The 16,381-nt window shown below is 37.7% G+C and overlaps 1 protein-coding gene across 1 annotated transcript; it reads right to left on the bottom strand.

Annotated features, from left to right (window-relative positions):
- Positions 1–2,762: 2,762 nt before the first annotated feature.
- Positions 2,763–16,142, bottom strand: BCO1 (beta-carotene oxygenase 1). The gene is made up of 11 exons (XM_088529062.1): positions 16,009–16,142; positions 13,265–13,393; positions 11,302–11,431; positions 10,449–10,596; positions 9,375–9,522; positions 8,146–8,366; positions 7,236–7,493; positions 5,899–6,001; positions 5,114–5,208; positions 3,744–3,855; positions 2,763–3,054 (listed from the first exon to the last, which is right to left on the bottom strand). Exons 1-11 carry the CDS (start codon positions 16,070–16,072, stop codon positions 2,882–2,884), a joined length of 1,581 nt encoding a protein of 526 aa, XP_088385188.1. The 5' UTR covers positions 16,073–16,142; the 3' UTR covers positions 2,763–2,881.
- Positions 16,143–16,381: the final 239 nt, after the last annotated feature.

The following is a 16,381-nucleotide window of genomic DNA, read 5'->3' as shown; positions in this document are numbered from 1 at the left end:
GCACCAGTTTGATAGGATTTGTGCTTAGGGGAAGCAGGGGCTGCTTCCCACCCTGCTCCCATGGCAGGTGCAGCGCCGGCAGCCGAAACGCAGCGTGCCATTGGGAAACTTTCCATGGAAGGCCGCTCCTGGCTTGGGAGCCGTCATGCGGCACAGCCAGCAGCCTTCCATGGAAAATTTCCCTTCCCGCCCTCTGCGCAGGCAGGGCCCGACGAGAGAGCGCGGAAGAGATCCGGCATCCTGGCAAACCCTGTGTTCTGCCTGCCTGCCCTTATTAGTGCTCTGCTAATTGCACACTCAAGGGAGCAGAGGTTTAAGCTCTTGTGAAAGCTGCCATTGAGCAGCCTGGTTATTTAAAAAGAAAAACACTGGCTTGTTTCCGTGCCTCGTGCATGGATTATTATGTAGGAAAGCACACTGGTATTTCTTTCTCTTTTTTCTTCTTATTTTTTTTCTCTCTATTATTATTATATATGTATATATATTTAGGAAGTAGGTCATATTAATTGATTCTGCTCCTGCTGAGTATTTGGGGCAATGAGACGGGGCAATGAGACAGATAATATCCACTTTGACACAACAAATTAATTATTATGTTTTGTTGTTTGCTCCATTTAATGAAACCCATTGATAAAAGAAAAACATTGGTAACAACCAGAGGGCCATTTGTAACATCTTTGAAGTAATTATATGTATGTACACCTATGGCCTGATTCTCTTGCTCAACAATTTCCTGTTTTGTTTTGTTTTCTTTTACATTTATCGAAGACACGCACTATTTTATTTGCAGTCACTGTGTCTAGATTCTTTTCTGTGCCATTACGATAACTGCACTGGTTTCACAGTGCAAATTTATGAGTGTCGTTGGTGCAAAAGACTCAAGCCCTACTGTCCCTCAAGATTTTGTTCGTAGCCAGGGAAGCACAGCAAATGACAGACTCGCCAACATCTGTCATGTTGCTAAAACAGAGAAAAACCCCAAGCCTTGCAGCCACTCAGCAAAACCTAGAGGCATTGCCCTTGGGAGCCATCAGTCTGGGAATGATACTGTGTGTTACCATCTTCACCTTAAATGTTTCATCTGGCTGCTATTGCAACTGCTATCACACCTCAATATCGTACCAATATCATACCTCAAACAAGCTCTTATAATTTATTTTCAGCATTCTTTCTAAATGAACATAACATATATTTGCTTTCTTAGATGCTAGATAACAAATCTGACTTATTTTTATGATAGATGTTCCTATATTTTGTCATTTCTGCCCAATGTGAATTCGCTTCTCAGAGGCCAAGTATCTCCTGTATCCAAACTCATGGTAATCCAAAAATGTAAAACAATGAATTCTATAGATCAAATTCTGAAGATAAACTCTTAAAGGGAGGTCTGTAACAACAGCCAGACATTTGATTTATGAGTGCCTTATAATTCCAGAAATCTTTATAGCAGCTTTAAAAATATAAACTTTTGCAGGTTAAAACAAAGCAGCCTCCCAGCCAATGTTCTTTAAGTGGTACTTTCCCAATGTCAGAAACCATCCATTTTAGCCCTGCTTCCGTGTTATTTATAAACAATAGAGATAAAGAGAAATTTAATCTTTAGATGATAAAGCTATCTCTAATAGTAGTGGCAATATGCCTTGAAAACAACAAAGATGACTATTTCGTCAGACATATTTCCATGTTATGGAATACACAAATATTTGAATGCTCAAAACTGCATAAACTCTAGCTTCTATATTCAGACCATGGTGACACTTCCTACGTTATAAGTATGCTGTATATTCTTTATCCTTACAAACTGTAAAGATGTAGGCAGAGAAAGGGATGTAGAGTTGTTACAGTGCAAACAAGAGCTGTGGGAGATGTTGCTTCAGTTTCTGCCCTGCCTTAGTTATTTTACCTAGTCGTGAACAAGTCACCAGAGTCCGGGGTCTCATCTCATGGGGAGATGGTAAATGACAACAATTTCATTCTTTCTCCTACCTGTAATATAGAGTGAGTAGCAGAGATGTTGGGATGCTGGGTATATTGAAGAGCTAAAGATGCCCAAAGTGTGTGATGTGATACATACAGATCAAACCCTGTATGGATAGATATATAGCTAGTTTTCTTCAACAGTAAATATATATGAAATAGGAAAACAAAAGTCATTAAATACAAACTGTTTATAACATTAGGATTGAATACTGCTAATGTATAATTGAATGCGACATAAAGCCATATTTTCTATTTCAAGTTATTTATTTTTGTCATCATAAAAAGAAAAAAATATATACCATAAAACTATTAGCAAAGAGGATTTTTTAAGTTGTAAATTGATAGCACCTCAGTACAATACTTAACTTTGGTTATAGTGGAATTTAGAAATCAAGCACCAACAAAATGCATTGCCATGAATTATTAGTATCATAGCAGATACATAGCAGATAGTTTTCTTTGAGGTTTTCTGTCAGTGAGGAACCTTCGCCAGGATCTGCAGTCTTGAAACAATCCAAAAAAATTATATGAGCTGTAGACAACATGACTTATGCTATGTATCCTATTATAAATGCAGTACTTCATTTGCTCAAAAAAATTCTACTCAAAATTTTATTTTTACCTTTCTCTCCTATTCCCTGTGCCACAAATTGTATACAACATTAGAACTTTTTTAATCCTGATGATTCTTCTTTTGTAATAGTTGTGTACCAATTGTGCATATCATTATTTGTAAGAGTAGGCATTGATATATCTTATAAGATATTATATATAGGCATTTAAGAGATCATATAGAGTAATTTCCTGTCAGTAAATAAGGTTGTCCTGAATGGTGAGAGGGACATTATTCCACATTCAGTACAAAAGTGGTCTCAGTCTGTTTGATCAGCTAAATAGCATTTTACTCAGGTTCAGTCTTCATATCTTTCTCTGGTATAAAGATTCCATGCAGGTCCAGGTGCATTTCTACATTTACTGTGGCTCGGCCCAATTCTTTGAACGTTTTAGCATCCAAAGCAAGTAGGAAGGGAGCTTTGTTTGGATCAGACATCACAATGCAGGTCAAAACAACACCTGTGTCATATAAATGAAGAATTAGAAGGATATACAAGGTAAATCAAGCAGAGAAGATAACTGTATCTGGAAAAAAACCTCCTGTTTCCTAAGAGTTTTAGGATGCAAACTCAAAGCGCTACTAGATGAAGTCTAACTGAGTGCAAAAGAAGGAATAAGCGGTTCTTTTCTGTGCCCTTTTCTGGTCTGTCTGCCGTATATTAGGAAGGCCAGAAGTAACGAAACCCTGAGCTGTGTCCCTGGCATTCCTGTTGGGCAACTGAGCCGTGAAGCCTGGGGCACATCCCTTCAGCTACTGCAGGGAGTAGCCCTGGAACAGAAGTGGATGGAGACGACCGGGATGCTTCCAGTTCTGCTTCGTGTTCTGATCTGCCTTCCTAAGGCCCCAGCTGCTCGAAGCTCTTGATAAATACGAGCCTCAGTGGCTCTCTGGAGTGTCCTGAACAGCGTTGGGTTTATAGTTTATGGCTGTCTTGGGAGTTTACTCAAGCTGATTTTGGTTTACTCATGCATTGCCTTTCGGCTGCAGGAGTAAAATGGTTTGCGCCAATTTAAATCTTTCTGTTGAAACAGCAATCACTGAACCAACTTTCTTGTGATATCTGAAAACAACGAAGCTTTTAAGATATAATGTAAAATTAAATGTAGCCAAATGTAGACAACTTTTGGAATGCTGTCAGGTTTTTTACCATCATCCTCTTCTTTTGCATCAGGTCTGGGAACAAAAATGGGCTCAGATGGCCAGCAGTGGTCTTCTGTCCAATGAAGTGTTTCCTTTGTCTGGACATTAAATTTTACAATCTAAATTATTGTGACAAAAAAAAAAAAAAGGAAAAAATACAGTCAGAAAACCAGTTAGTGCTTTATTCCAAAGATACAACAGGAATGGAGTGTTTGCATGGGGGACCAATGCTAGGAGACTAAAGCAATGGGTCAAGATTTCCACACAGATACTGGTATTAACAGAAGGAGCAGAGTACAGACTTTGTTCTCATTAATGGGCCAAACGAATTTTTTGGTGGGAGCCAAGACATTTTCAATTAGGTTCTGTTATGGCCTTCTCTCTGCCCATCCAGATGCCGTTTTATTCTTTTCCCATTTGCACTTTAATCTGAAGAACATTTTCATACAAAAATGAAAGTATTGAATTTCAACCCATGGAAAAATTTGAGTTTTCTTCTCTAACCAAGACAACAGCCATTTACCTGATAGCCTTTGTCATCAGACATGGTTGTTGCTATCTTTGCATTCATAAAAGATCCTCTGATGTGAAACAAAAACTTTCAATACCAATTTTGATTATATTTAAGTCAAGCTGGGATTATCTGTACTGGAAATCACAAACTTGCTGATTTGCTTGAGCTACTGTCAGATATGCTGCAATAAATTTTCTTGCATCATGTAGAAATCCAACTTTATTTCATCATCAGTTGTGATAATTATATACAAGAACCAACAGTGAACTCAAATTGCTCTGCCTTATAATCACTTCTGATGGAACAATAATTATAGAGTGACTTTGTCTCTACAACACTCTTACCTTCAATTAAAAATACTTTGCATCTTAATCTATTTGTACTTTAGGCTGTCTCCTGAAAAGTTGGCATCATTCATACAAAAGTGATTATAATGTTCCATATTTTAAGTTAATAAAATGAAGAAATATTGTTTTATACTGGTGGATAGTTTGGCCTACTGAGACTGTTTAGTTTGGCCCGGTGAGGCTGTGTTTAGTCATGCAGTTAAGCTAACAGTTGTGTTCAGCTATATTTATGAACACAGTATTTAACTGTACTGTGGTCTTTTAGAAGCTTTAATTTGTTAAAAAAGAGAAGAGAGAAAGAAAAACGTTGCTTCTGGTTCAGTTGTATTCAGAGGACAACCAAGATTTGGCAGTTTCATTTCTGGCCTCAGAACCACATGATCTTGATTTTGCATATATTTCTGCAGATTGGGATGTATTTTGGACCCAACTGATAAAGCAGGGCCTACTATAACAGCTTAAATTTGATTTGTGTTCTATAAACACAATTCCTGGCTTTACAAATGTTAAATATACCTTTGTAGGAACTGGAGACCACTGGACTCCCGTTGCAAAAACATATCTGTATTTCTTGCCATTATAGTCATAGTTGATGCGAGGCAGCTCTATCCCTGGATGAAATAAAACTCAAGACTTAGAAAAACAAGAGAAAAAGAGATTATCTGAAGTTACTCTTTATAGGTAGATTTGCAAGCTATATTAATAGCTGTAAGATCGAACTTGGGACCTTACACCAACATAAAACAGACTTCAGAAATTTCAACAATTGCACCTTTGATAAGTATCTGAGAGATGCATTCCTTGGACTTCATTCATTCAAGATTACCAAGACATACAAAGCTCTGAAATATATATATTTTTTTTGCCTGAGATCCTTTGCAATTTGTCCTCCTTTTGGCTTTTCAGGTCATTGGTAAGAATAGAGAGATATCAACAATTTGCAGGGTTAGGATGACATTTTAATCTTTTCAAATATGTATTTTTCTAGAACTGGTGTCCCATTATCAATCTCAGTAAGAATAATTCTTTTATGCCCCAATTTACAACCTTGACTCCTGAATTCTGCCTGCGAATTGTTTCTGAACTACTGTGCAGATCCAGGGTCTTATATCCTTGGAGTCACTCACTGGAGGAAAGTAAGGAAGAGAAAAACATCGCTATCTACACAAAACATGTTATTTAAAAGTTTTGTTTCTTTTAGTTTTAAAAAGATCTTTCATATGCCAACGGCTATTAGACAATATCAGAAAGCACCTATGTGGAAGAGAATATATTTGGGATTTGTTTACTGAATATCTCACCTTCACATAATATTTCAGGTTGGCAATAGATGCTGCCATCTTTTTCTTTTATAGCAGTTGCAGTAGATGGAAGTGTGACTAAATTAGAACCCACTTCTGCATCCTGAAAAAAAGACATATGCTGAAAACTTACCGTGTTTCTAAAAATATGCTTCCAGATTAGATTTTTCATGAGATTTTATATTAATTTATACATTCTTTTTGTGATGAAACAAATAATCCCATTTCAAGAAGTTGCTCCTCATTGGCATTTATGCTGTAAGATTAGACTCTGACTATTTCACTAGCAATCTTTGTATACTCATATGATTTTAACAGAGCATAGCTTAACCTTTTTGAATCACAGTGAGTGATTCACTCAATCCTTATAAATGGCTTTTGTGGACACAGCTGAAAAACACAGTAAATGGATTCCATAGTTTGTGAATTTAATTTAGGAAGATGGGTTTAAAAGAGTCGAGTCAGATATCAAATGCTTACTAAAAGTCATCAGAAGTTACATTGTTGCACCTGATATAGATCAAGTGCAAAAATAAGTGTTAGGCATTCCTGTTTTTAATTTGCCTATAGTTCACTCTAGTGATATTCTAAAGAAGCATAAAATGAGGTAGGTAGCTTATGTAATAAAGTGATGCTATTTTATATTATAAAATGAGTAAACATTAATATTTAATTTAAAGAAAAGCTACATTCATAGCTTGAATAGTACTGTCTGAGTACTAGTAGGCAAGATTCATAGTAAGAAAAGGTATTATCTACCCATTCCAAATGCATCAGGCAGAAACTTGCTGAAGTTGTCGAGCAGTATAAAAATTTCCCTGGAAACAATGATGTAAAGTGACGTTTTAAATTACATTTAAGGATAAGATCTTTCCTCTTGCTGGTAAATCTCACGCTTCAATGAAATCTTCTAATTTTAATAAAACGATTGCAACAGTTGGGAGTGTGAGTACATTACCAGTTTCCAGTAAATTGGAAGGGACCAATTATTCAATCTCATGCGTGCCTTGCCAATCAGCATCCAAGTTGATATATCTGCTCATATTTAATAACATTTTACAAATACTCCCACGGAGAAGAAAATTATGTATGCTACATAGCCCTGTCTCTGTCATGGAAGATATCAGAACCCAGATCCATGTAGTGCTGTGTCCAACTTCTCACTGCCATTTCTCACACAAAGCAAACAAAACTCCTACGTGCTTCATAAACACATTATTTTTAAAGAAACAGGAATTTGTACACAAGGGTTGGCAACTAATAATCACCCATTACTCACATTGAAGTATTTTAAATTAATGATGTAAGAGCAGACAGAAAAGCCATTTTCTTTCTACCTTGTCATACTGCAGTGGAACAACAAATCGCTTGCAGGTTGGCACAGAGGTAAGCTTGGTGTTTTCTTCAAAGTCCTTATTTAAGTTTTTTAAATAGAACATATCATACAGGCTATTGTCTGCATAGGCAATAATATCAAAAACAATGTGACCATCTTCTTCATAAGCATTAACATGGTGAAAAAGCACCATAGCATCAGTATAAATCTTGGTGGGTATTTCTTTTTTAGTCTTCTTGTCTATGAAGTGAAACCAAGTCTGAAAGATAGCAAACAATTTACTAGTTAAAACCATTCAAAAATCAGCAAATAATCATTTATTAGAACTTTTATTGTACTTTAAGCCATCAATAATCTAATGCATTGTTTGTTTCAACAGAAGCTTGTTAAGAATTCAGAATTTGCTGCTAGGAGACAAGTGATACTAACTTAAAATAAAAAAAATGCAAGAGTAAAATGAGTTTAAAGCACTTCTGCACCTTCTTGTGTTTGGGCTGCTCTGAGGACTGAAGTTTTCCAGTAAAACCTGGAAAATCCCCAGCCTGTTTCTTCCTCAGTTTCCACAATGAAAGACCATCCTTTTGTTGGATCCAGAGATCTCTACCAACCTGGCTCTTCCATCTCATACCCTGCACCTAGAGCAGATCTCATTCACACTATTTTCTCTTGAGGCCAAATAATGTCAAATAGTATCGTCCTTCTGAAGCATTTCAGAATCAGAATTTCAGAAATTTTTGGATACAGGGATACCATTCAAAAACACACAGCTTCTAAAAAATGTGCATCATGAGAGTCAGCAACTGAAGTGAAAAAAAGGGATTACTGAAATTAATGAGCCAGATGAAAGAGAGAAGGGCATGGAAGGGGATATTGGCCTGGCTGACTCTCTTGCTCGGTTTTAGAAAAAATACCTTTTCTTCCTTATGATAGGCCAGGCAGGAAGCCCAGTTCACACCTCGGATATAAGCAGTTGCCATTTTGACAATATCTAGTCTGAACGGCTGCTCTACGAAGATAATATAATTTTCTGTGATTCCGAAGCTGTGGTAGTAACTTGGATGGAGAAGCGAGCGAGAAGGAATGGAGCACACCACTTCCAGGTGTTTAAAGCAAGATTTCTTCTTTTCTTTTTCTGAAAATAAATAAAAATAAAGTACTTTTATATTAAATTCAAGCATCTGGTTGCGTTTGTTACTCCTACATATGGAGGACATTCCTTGCAATTTGTTTGACATTTTCCCATTAAGAACATGTCTCTCCCTCCTGCAGAATTAGCAGGGAAGTTTGTGTCTGAATGAAGCCACGTAGTAAGACCACAAAGGCACACTCCTTTAGATACCCCCACACCTCAGTATTTGATTCCGTTCACTCCTCTCTTCAGAAGGTCCAGCAGAGAGGAGAAAATTGTTCAGCTGAACTGGCAGCTTTGCAAGAGGGCTCAGCTGCCCCTGTGGCCATGGACTTACTTCCTATTTGATCTTTATTGACTTTCTTTCTGCCTCAGACAGAAAGGCTTAATGGGGAACTTCTCTTTCAACTATGGAAGGATCACTCAGGCAAGGGGACATACAGCACATTAGCAGCATTAAACAAAGAAGGTGATAGGATTGGGTTGTAGGCAAAAAGGAAGTGATTTGCTGTGGAAAAAAATGACAATGTCTCAGCAAGGCCTAGCATAAGCCAGGTTAGTAAGCAATGAACTCTAAAATCAGGTGTTGTTAGAGATTATGCTTCCCTAAAATTTCAGGATCAGCATTTTAAAAGCATTTTCTTTTATAAGACAAAATAAAATTTACGACCTCAAATTGCAGGACACTGCCTGATAGATAAAATTGTTTCTGTTCATCCTCCATCCACACATCACAAAACAGGGTGGAAAGCTACAAATGGAGACAAAGTCTTCTAAAAGTAAAGTCCTTCCTAATGTAGTACCCTGCCTATGCAGTACTTAATAGCAACCTCTCTAATAGCCAGTGCCCAGACAAGCTAACAAGTTAAGTTCATTAAGTTCACACTAAGTTAACAGCTAGAAAATAAACACAATAGCTTTTTAGAAGAATTGCACCATGGCCACTTAATCTCAGAAAAAAGTAAATTGCTAACAAGTTTCTAAGAAATACTGATAAAAGCTCTATCTTACCTGGCACAGATGAAGGAATCTTAAATAGAAGGTATTTTGTCTTCCCTTTATCAACAATGGAAGTACCCATGTTGAGAACATTTCCAGCACTGTCATAGTGAGGGTGAGAAGTTGCCACATTTACAGCTACATATTTGTTATAGTCAACCTGGCACATGACACAACAGGAGATATTGGAGATATCTAAGTAAGAATATTGAACACCGCAGCTAACACTATGCAGTCCACTAGCTTTTTAGCACTTTTTGGCCTTCTCTTGGTACCCACATGAAAAAAAAGGCTTGATGTTTAAACATTTAAGTCAAATGACTTAGGCAGGTTCTCAGATCAATTCCTAATTTAAGGCAATAACAAGTTACGGAATGAATTAGATTTATCTCTCCCTTGCAACTCTGTAACAATAGAAGAACTGATTAAAGATGTTATTCTGCAAATGCCCATTTCATCCCAAACACAATTTATTCAATAGGGCTGCGAGTCTAGCAATTTTCTAGGAAAAAAAAAATCTATTCTCTTTAAAACTTGGAAATTTTATTCAAATTGTACATCTTGCTAGAAAAAAAAGCCCTTCAATGCATATTTTAGTATGTCAAGATTTACTTTTAATAATTAAGTAATACCTTGCATAAGGTACTTGAAAAGTAGTGATATAATTGACCTACTGAATAAATGGTTAATTATGTAAATCACTTGGTTTGTTATAAAGTTAACCAGCGGAGCATAAAAATGGGAATAATCCTAAATAATCAGATGTCCGTCATAAGCAAGAAATATGGCATTATGCCTGCAACCCTGCGAGATTAGGTACAAATGAAATAGTCAAAAGCCCAGCTTTTCCCTCACCTGCCTGGGATTTATACTTTGAACAGCGCAAAGTACTGTGGACTCGCAAATCCTTAAAAAATCTATGATCTCTACTATCTCTCTTTTACTCTGATTTCAAAAAAGTCACTAATAAAACAGTAGAAACATCCTTCTCATTTTGTGTCCTGCCAATGTTAAAGAAGCCTTATGAGTCAGTCTGAAATTGCATTCATTAGCAGATAAGGAACCATGACAGACAGTCATTTATACCTTCTCTAGGGTCTCCAGAGTCTGCGGATTAATTTTCCTAATGAAGTTAGTCTCACTGGTAGCATAAAAATCATCCCCCGTTTTCATAATGTTGATCAGGCAGTTGTCTGTGAACTCAGGAATGGTGTGAGATAAGTAACAGAAAGCCCTGTACAAAGGCAAATTTCATATTGGTTCATTAGTCCTTGGGAGAAGCAGAAGTTTTATTAACTTGTACCCTGTGCAAAGCCGGAGTCACTGTGGGCAGAGCGGGCTGATCGTGGTAGCACAGTAAGAGCTGGGTTCGTCAATGCCCCAGGGGCTCTATTCTGGTCCCTCATACTCTTCCCTGTGCAAGAGCTGGGATGGAGGTGATGGACTTGATTGCCCTTAGCTTGACCTAGGATTGAGGACATGCATGTGACTGCTTTTCCATGCATAAATGAGGGCCACATCCAGTTCTGCTGACAGCTGTGAGGTATTTAAAGAGGATGAGTTAATTACACACTCATCTTTTCATCTTTTTCTTCTTTTCTTGATGCTTCTTTCTTTCAAAAGTTTCATATTTATAAAATTTTGTGAAACACTTAAATAGGAAAATATTTACATTTCCAAAATGACAAAAAATACTTGCAGTAGTGAATAAAAAATATTGATAAAGTGAAATAAAAATATTTGTCTTAGAATAACCTATAGGATGCTTGGTGTTGTTTGAGGTTCGGAGAGTTATCTCCTGATCTTATCAATATTTGGCAATTCAAAGTTTATGATATAGATTTAATACTTGGGAATATGTGCAAAGAGCAAGTAGAAAGACATCTGTGTTGGAGAGAGAAGTAGATAGCAGAATCTTGTTGGAAGAAGTATTGCTTACTTGGCAAATATGTTTTTGCATGGATCTGGATAAGCCATAGTTCCAAATTCAGACACCACAATTCTGTTTGCTTCTACATTGCAGCTGTATGCATCACTTCGGAGATACTTACTCCTGTAGTAAACTTCACCTGACAAAGACCAAAGAGGTTCAGTCATTTTTCACTCTGAGATCGTTAGCACATTTGCTGCTGTGCCCCTGCATCCCTGTTTTGTAAGGCCACTTCAGCTCTGGAAGCTGAACCGGATTTGTGGCAGCTGAAAAGCAAATACTTCAGATTGTCCAGCTTCCCCGATTCCCAACAAATTTTAACACGCCTGTGGAACTAGTGAAACAAAAGGAATCTTCCAGTAAACCAAAACAATCTATGCTAAAATTTTTAATTAGACATCTATGTGCAGGCAATGGTAAATATTGGATATTAGCAAAATTTAGTCTGTTGTTTATAAGAGTAACACTTGTTTGAAGGCTAGTCTGTGTTAACGCACCTACTGGACTTCTGCATTTGAAGGGGCTGAGCTCTTTTGGGTTTAGGGAAGTACTGACAGTTTAGGAAACAAAATGGCTGGTCATTTCTTTATAGGTTTTTTTTTTTGTTTTTTTTTTTTAATGACATTGAGCTGGTTAGGCAAGTACTTCCTGCAGCTTCATTAAATGCCTCCTACTGAAGAAATGGAGACTAAAAGATACACACTAGTAATGGAGGATGGCAGGGGTAAAACACAGTTCTGTATACACAGTGTATATACCGGTATATACTTTTTGCAAGGAGAATCACAATGTAAAACATCCTGCCTCACACTGTAAAAGAGTTGCAAGAAATTTACAGAAAATCATGTTGTTTTAGATAGAGGAGATGTCTATTTTCACTTCATGAGTGTGTCAAGTAGGAGGACTGCTTGTAAGGGTGTTATGAATACATAAGTGAGGTTTGGTTTGTGAGTGACACAGTGGCCTGGTTTCTCTCCTGGCAGTTGTAATAGATACATCCAAATCCCAAAAGAGGAATGCTAGTGTTCCCTGAAACCAGGTTGTTCATCCATAGCAGAAGAACCTCTGTTTATTATGGTTCTTTCGGCTGATGTAGTTTGAAACAACAGAGGTTTTCCTGCACTGGGTGCAAGGCAAAGGCTGCCTCACTGTGACTGCTCAGCGCTGTTGAAGGCTATTCTGCAATTCAGACAGTACTGAACTTTGGCACTCCAAGGAAAAGGACAACATAATGTATCTTGGATAACAGCACTGGAGAGGTGCTCCCCTTGCTAGTGAGAGCACTGTGAGAGTGGATGTTAGAGACACTTTCCTCAAAGCCAATTACCCTCGCATGCACTTGGCTGTGCAGATGAGAGGCAGGAATTAGCTCTTAGACACAGTGCACTGCTGGAGCAGCAATTCCTGCCCCCATTTAGCATAGACAGTGAGCTGTGGTCTTGCTTGTAATGCTTGCTTCCATGACTCAAAGCTGGTCTTAAAACAAGGAAATGTTTCAGAAGGAATTCCTCTCGCATCACAGTCTGCCCCCCTGAACCATCATGGATAGCACTTCCTTTACCACCTCCTTTCATCACAGATGAGGAAAGCTGTAGTTGCAAGACAGGGGTATGTCCAAGAGATTCTGATATCCAGTAGCTGCTCTTCTTTAATGGGCACTTGGAGTGATTGGGTATCTAAAGCAAATTAGGGCAGCTTCAGAATCTGGTGACATAGGAAGCTAGTACATTTATATCCCCTTTTGGACATTCCTCTCGTAGATGTGCACAGTCCTTTCCTCTCAGAAAGAAGCTACAGGAAAATGCATGCCTGTCTGGACTGGCAATTGTGGCAGACTAATCAGCCAAATAGAGCTTGCATGTCCTATTTTTTTTTTACCTGGAAACATTTTAATGACAATAAAATCAGAATTAGCAACATAATACACTAATACGTGGATTATTAAAGTTTTTTTAAGTGTGCAACCACTTACCATTCTTAAATGTAAAGCTATGCAGCAGAGCCAAGCCATCGAACCAGTGGTTATACTTAGTGTCCCCTATTGTGTGCATCCCTGGGCCATTTCGGAGAAGTATCCCTTGCAGCCAGGTAGGCCACTCACCTGTAAACAACAGGACATATCAGCACACGCTCATCTAGGCCAGGAGCATGCTGTAGGACAATCTTCCAAAGGGCACAGACTTCACATAGGCAGACACACTATGGGTGTAAGTCAAGATTTTTAAGAGCATACTGGACTTTTGGCTAACTAAAATAAGACCCGCTCAAAAACATAGCATTAGTAATATTCTGCACCAAAAACATGGAATTTCTGGAATGTAATTTGCCAAATATCAAGAAGTAAATAGAGCTGGACCTTTCTTTCTTGGATTCAGATTTTAAAGTAATTAATTTAAGCCCTTTTACTCATACCAGGAAAAGCTGTGGCTTACCAGAAATGAATATATTTTATATATGATATGACTTGCATTGGCCTTCAATATATCAATTCAAACTTCAGACTAAATAAATTCCAGGAACAATTTCATTAATTAAATTGCACAGCATAATGTAGTGTCACTGTGGCAGTGCTTTTGTGACACTAATCTTATTGCTGGTATTTCAAACAGAAACAAAGGTTATTACGCTGAAAACATCTAAGTTCTGTCAAGGTTTGAATACAAAATGTTCCCCACCAAATTGGTTCAAGGAATAAATGAAGCTACCATTTGACACACACTATAACAAAATTAAAGGAACGTCACTGGGCTTGCAAAGCTGAGAAACTCAAACATTGAACAAATTTCAACTGTTTATATGCCTTAAAATCTAAGTGTTTCTCTTCTTGTCACTTCCCTTTCTATCGTTTTCTGTTATTTGCAAATAGAATACTGTTGTCTCTGCTATTTCTCTAACACTACATGCACCTGCAGTGGGGTACAAGTGTGGTCTTTTGTACGCCTACCAATGTTATTAATGACTGTAAATCTGTGCAATAAACACGAACTTCTGGTCATGTCCCTGCAAACTTTTCTGTCTGAGCCATTGCTGAGTTTGGGCTGACTGCACGTGGTCTTGTTGCAACCACTTTTTCCTATCAGTCAGCAAAAAATGTAATAGGCCTTGTACACAGGCAGGCTTTGAAACCAATAAAACTATTCTCTGCTCAGGGGCACATCAGTCAAGAAAAACAGAATTTCTGCAATTCAAACAACATCTTGCAGGATCTAGGGCTAAAAATTGAATGGCAATTATTTCTGGGTACCAGAATAAAGATGTTCAAGAAGTTCCAGGACAGGCCAATAAAACAATTCACTGGGAGAGAGAAACAGAGAAGAAAGTGCCCTGGAGCACAGGAGACCTGGTGCAGCTTCTGAAACTTCTGGTGTAATCTAGTGTATTTTTGGCATTAAAAAAAAGATAAAAAGCATGGAGAAAAGGGGCATGTAATAAGGGTTTCAGATGAAAATTAATCCCAGTGGCAATTAAGGGCTTAAGGATTTCTGTAAATCACACTGGGTACCAATCAGCATCCTAAACACCTGCAAAGCTTTAAAAGTTTGGACCTAGTATTCTTTTGCTTTAGACTTTTATATAAAGTAGCAATAATGATACTATTCTACACTGTGTGAAGCCACAAAAGTCACCCCAAAATCTCTAAATATTTAGTAGACTATTAGCTATCATAGCAATGGAGGTGTCTCATACAATCACATGGAGGTACAAGGTTTTGGAAATCAAGGGTTAAATCATGGCTGACGTTAGTAGTATGGGGTCATATTTACAGTGGATATATTGAATAACAAACCAGCCAAAATACTTGCGGAGCCCTGAGGTAGCTAAATATTTAAAGAACTCAAGCTTCCCTCTAGTTGTCAAAATTAGTAAATACTGAGTCATCATTAAGAATGAAAAAGTTCTTTATAAAATCTATTTTAATTTCTGAAATATGGAGTCTTTGCTGAAATAGACCATTTTTCTGTACAGATTGGATATAGTAAATGGCTTTGATTGAAAATAATTCCAAATGTTACAAAAGCAAGTTTCCCCTGGAATTGAAGTTTTTTGAAAAGCACAGAAACACTCCAATTTTTTTAAGGTATTTTGTCTGATTGAAATAAAATCTTTTCAAAGTCAGTCACTGAACCGAACAGTAACAAAGTCGCACAAGTTGTAATCATCTTTCAAGTCATTTACTCTTATCTCTGTGGAGGATATTCTGCCTTTTTTATGGGACTACCTTCGGATCTGTGTTTTTAACAGGACACGGTGGCAGCAGTTACTGCAGCTGTTTTGCTAGGGTTTACTATGGCTAAAGATTTTCAGTTTTGACAGTCCATGCTAGGAAGCAAGGAAGAATGAGCTCAGCTGGAAGAGCAAACAGCGAGAGGCTACAGAAGGGTTACAGAGAGCAGAAACTGAAACTGGGAACAGAGAATGGGGGGGAGGTGTCACCAGATTAAATCCCTAGACTTCGTCCTTTGCCACCAAATTCAGTGAATCCTTTTCAAATAGACTTTATGGAAAAGTACACAGAAATTCCCATAAACTGAGAAAACAATCCCAGAGTTTGGGGCACAAATAAGATCAGAGAGCTCAGTCCTTCAAACAAAATTCACCTACGTTTTTCACTTTCTCAACTTCCCCTCTCAGGGTTGCCTCGAGCGAAAAGGTGTTTCAGTATTTACACATTTAAAAGCACCAAAGTACTAATAAGTATTATTTTTGTTCACTTACCTTGCACCTCAGCTTTTATGGGCTCTGGATGTTCTTCTTTATTTCTACCAAATATTGCCTCCATTGCTCTTGCAATTAAAAATCACATGAGCAGCCAGCTGTTCCTGCTGTCGCAGTGGTCCCGTCCTCTCTGGGCTAAGAACAGCTCTTTCCTGTTACATATAAGGACAAGGTCAAAGTGCACTGCTAGCTAGTGGCTGGTGGCTTATAGATTGACAATTTATAATAGCCGATCTTTAATCTCTAACACATATGCTACAATTCTTGCACTTTCTCATTAAAATTAACTCTTTCTCTGTTTCAAAGGAAGAGTAAGAAAAATGTAACTCCATTTTGCTCAAAATAAGCCTATTTCAAGCAGTCACGCGCACCC

This window comes from Tinamus guttatus, unplaced genomic scaffold, assembly GCF_059628265.1.
Source record: "Tinamus guttatus ecotype Peru unplaced genomic scaffold, ASM5962826v1 Tinamus_guttatus_pri_ptg000323l, whole genome shotgun sequence".
Taxonomy (NCBI): domain Eukaryota; kingdom Metazoa; phylum Chordata; class Aves; order Tinamiformes; family Tinamidae; genus Tinamus; species Tinamus guttatus.
The sequence above is the reverse complement of the archived record's forward strand: the minus strand, read 5'-3'. Positions and strand labels throughout refer to the sequence as shown.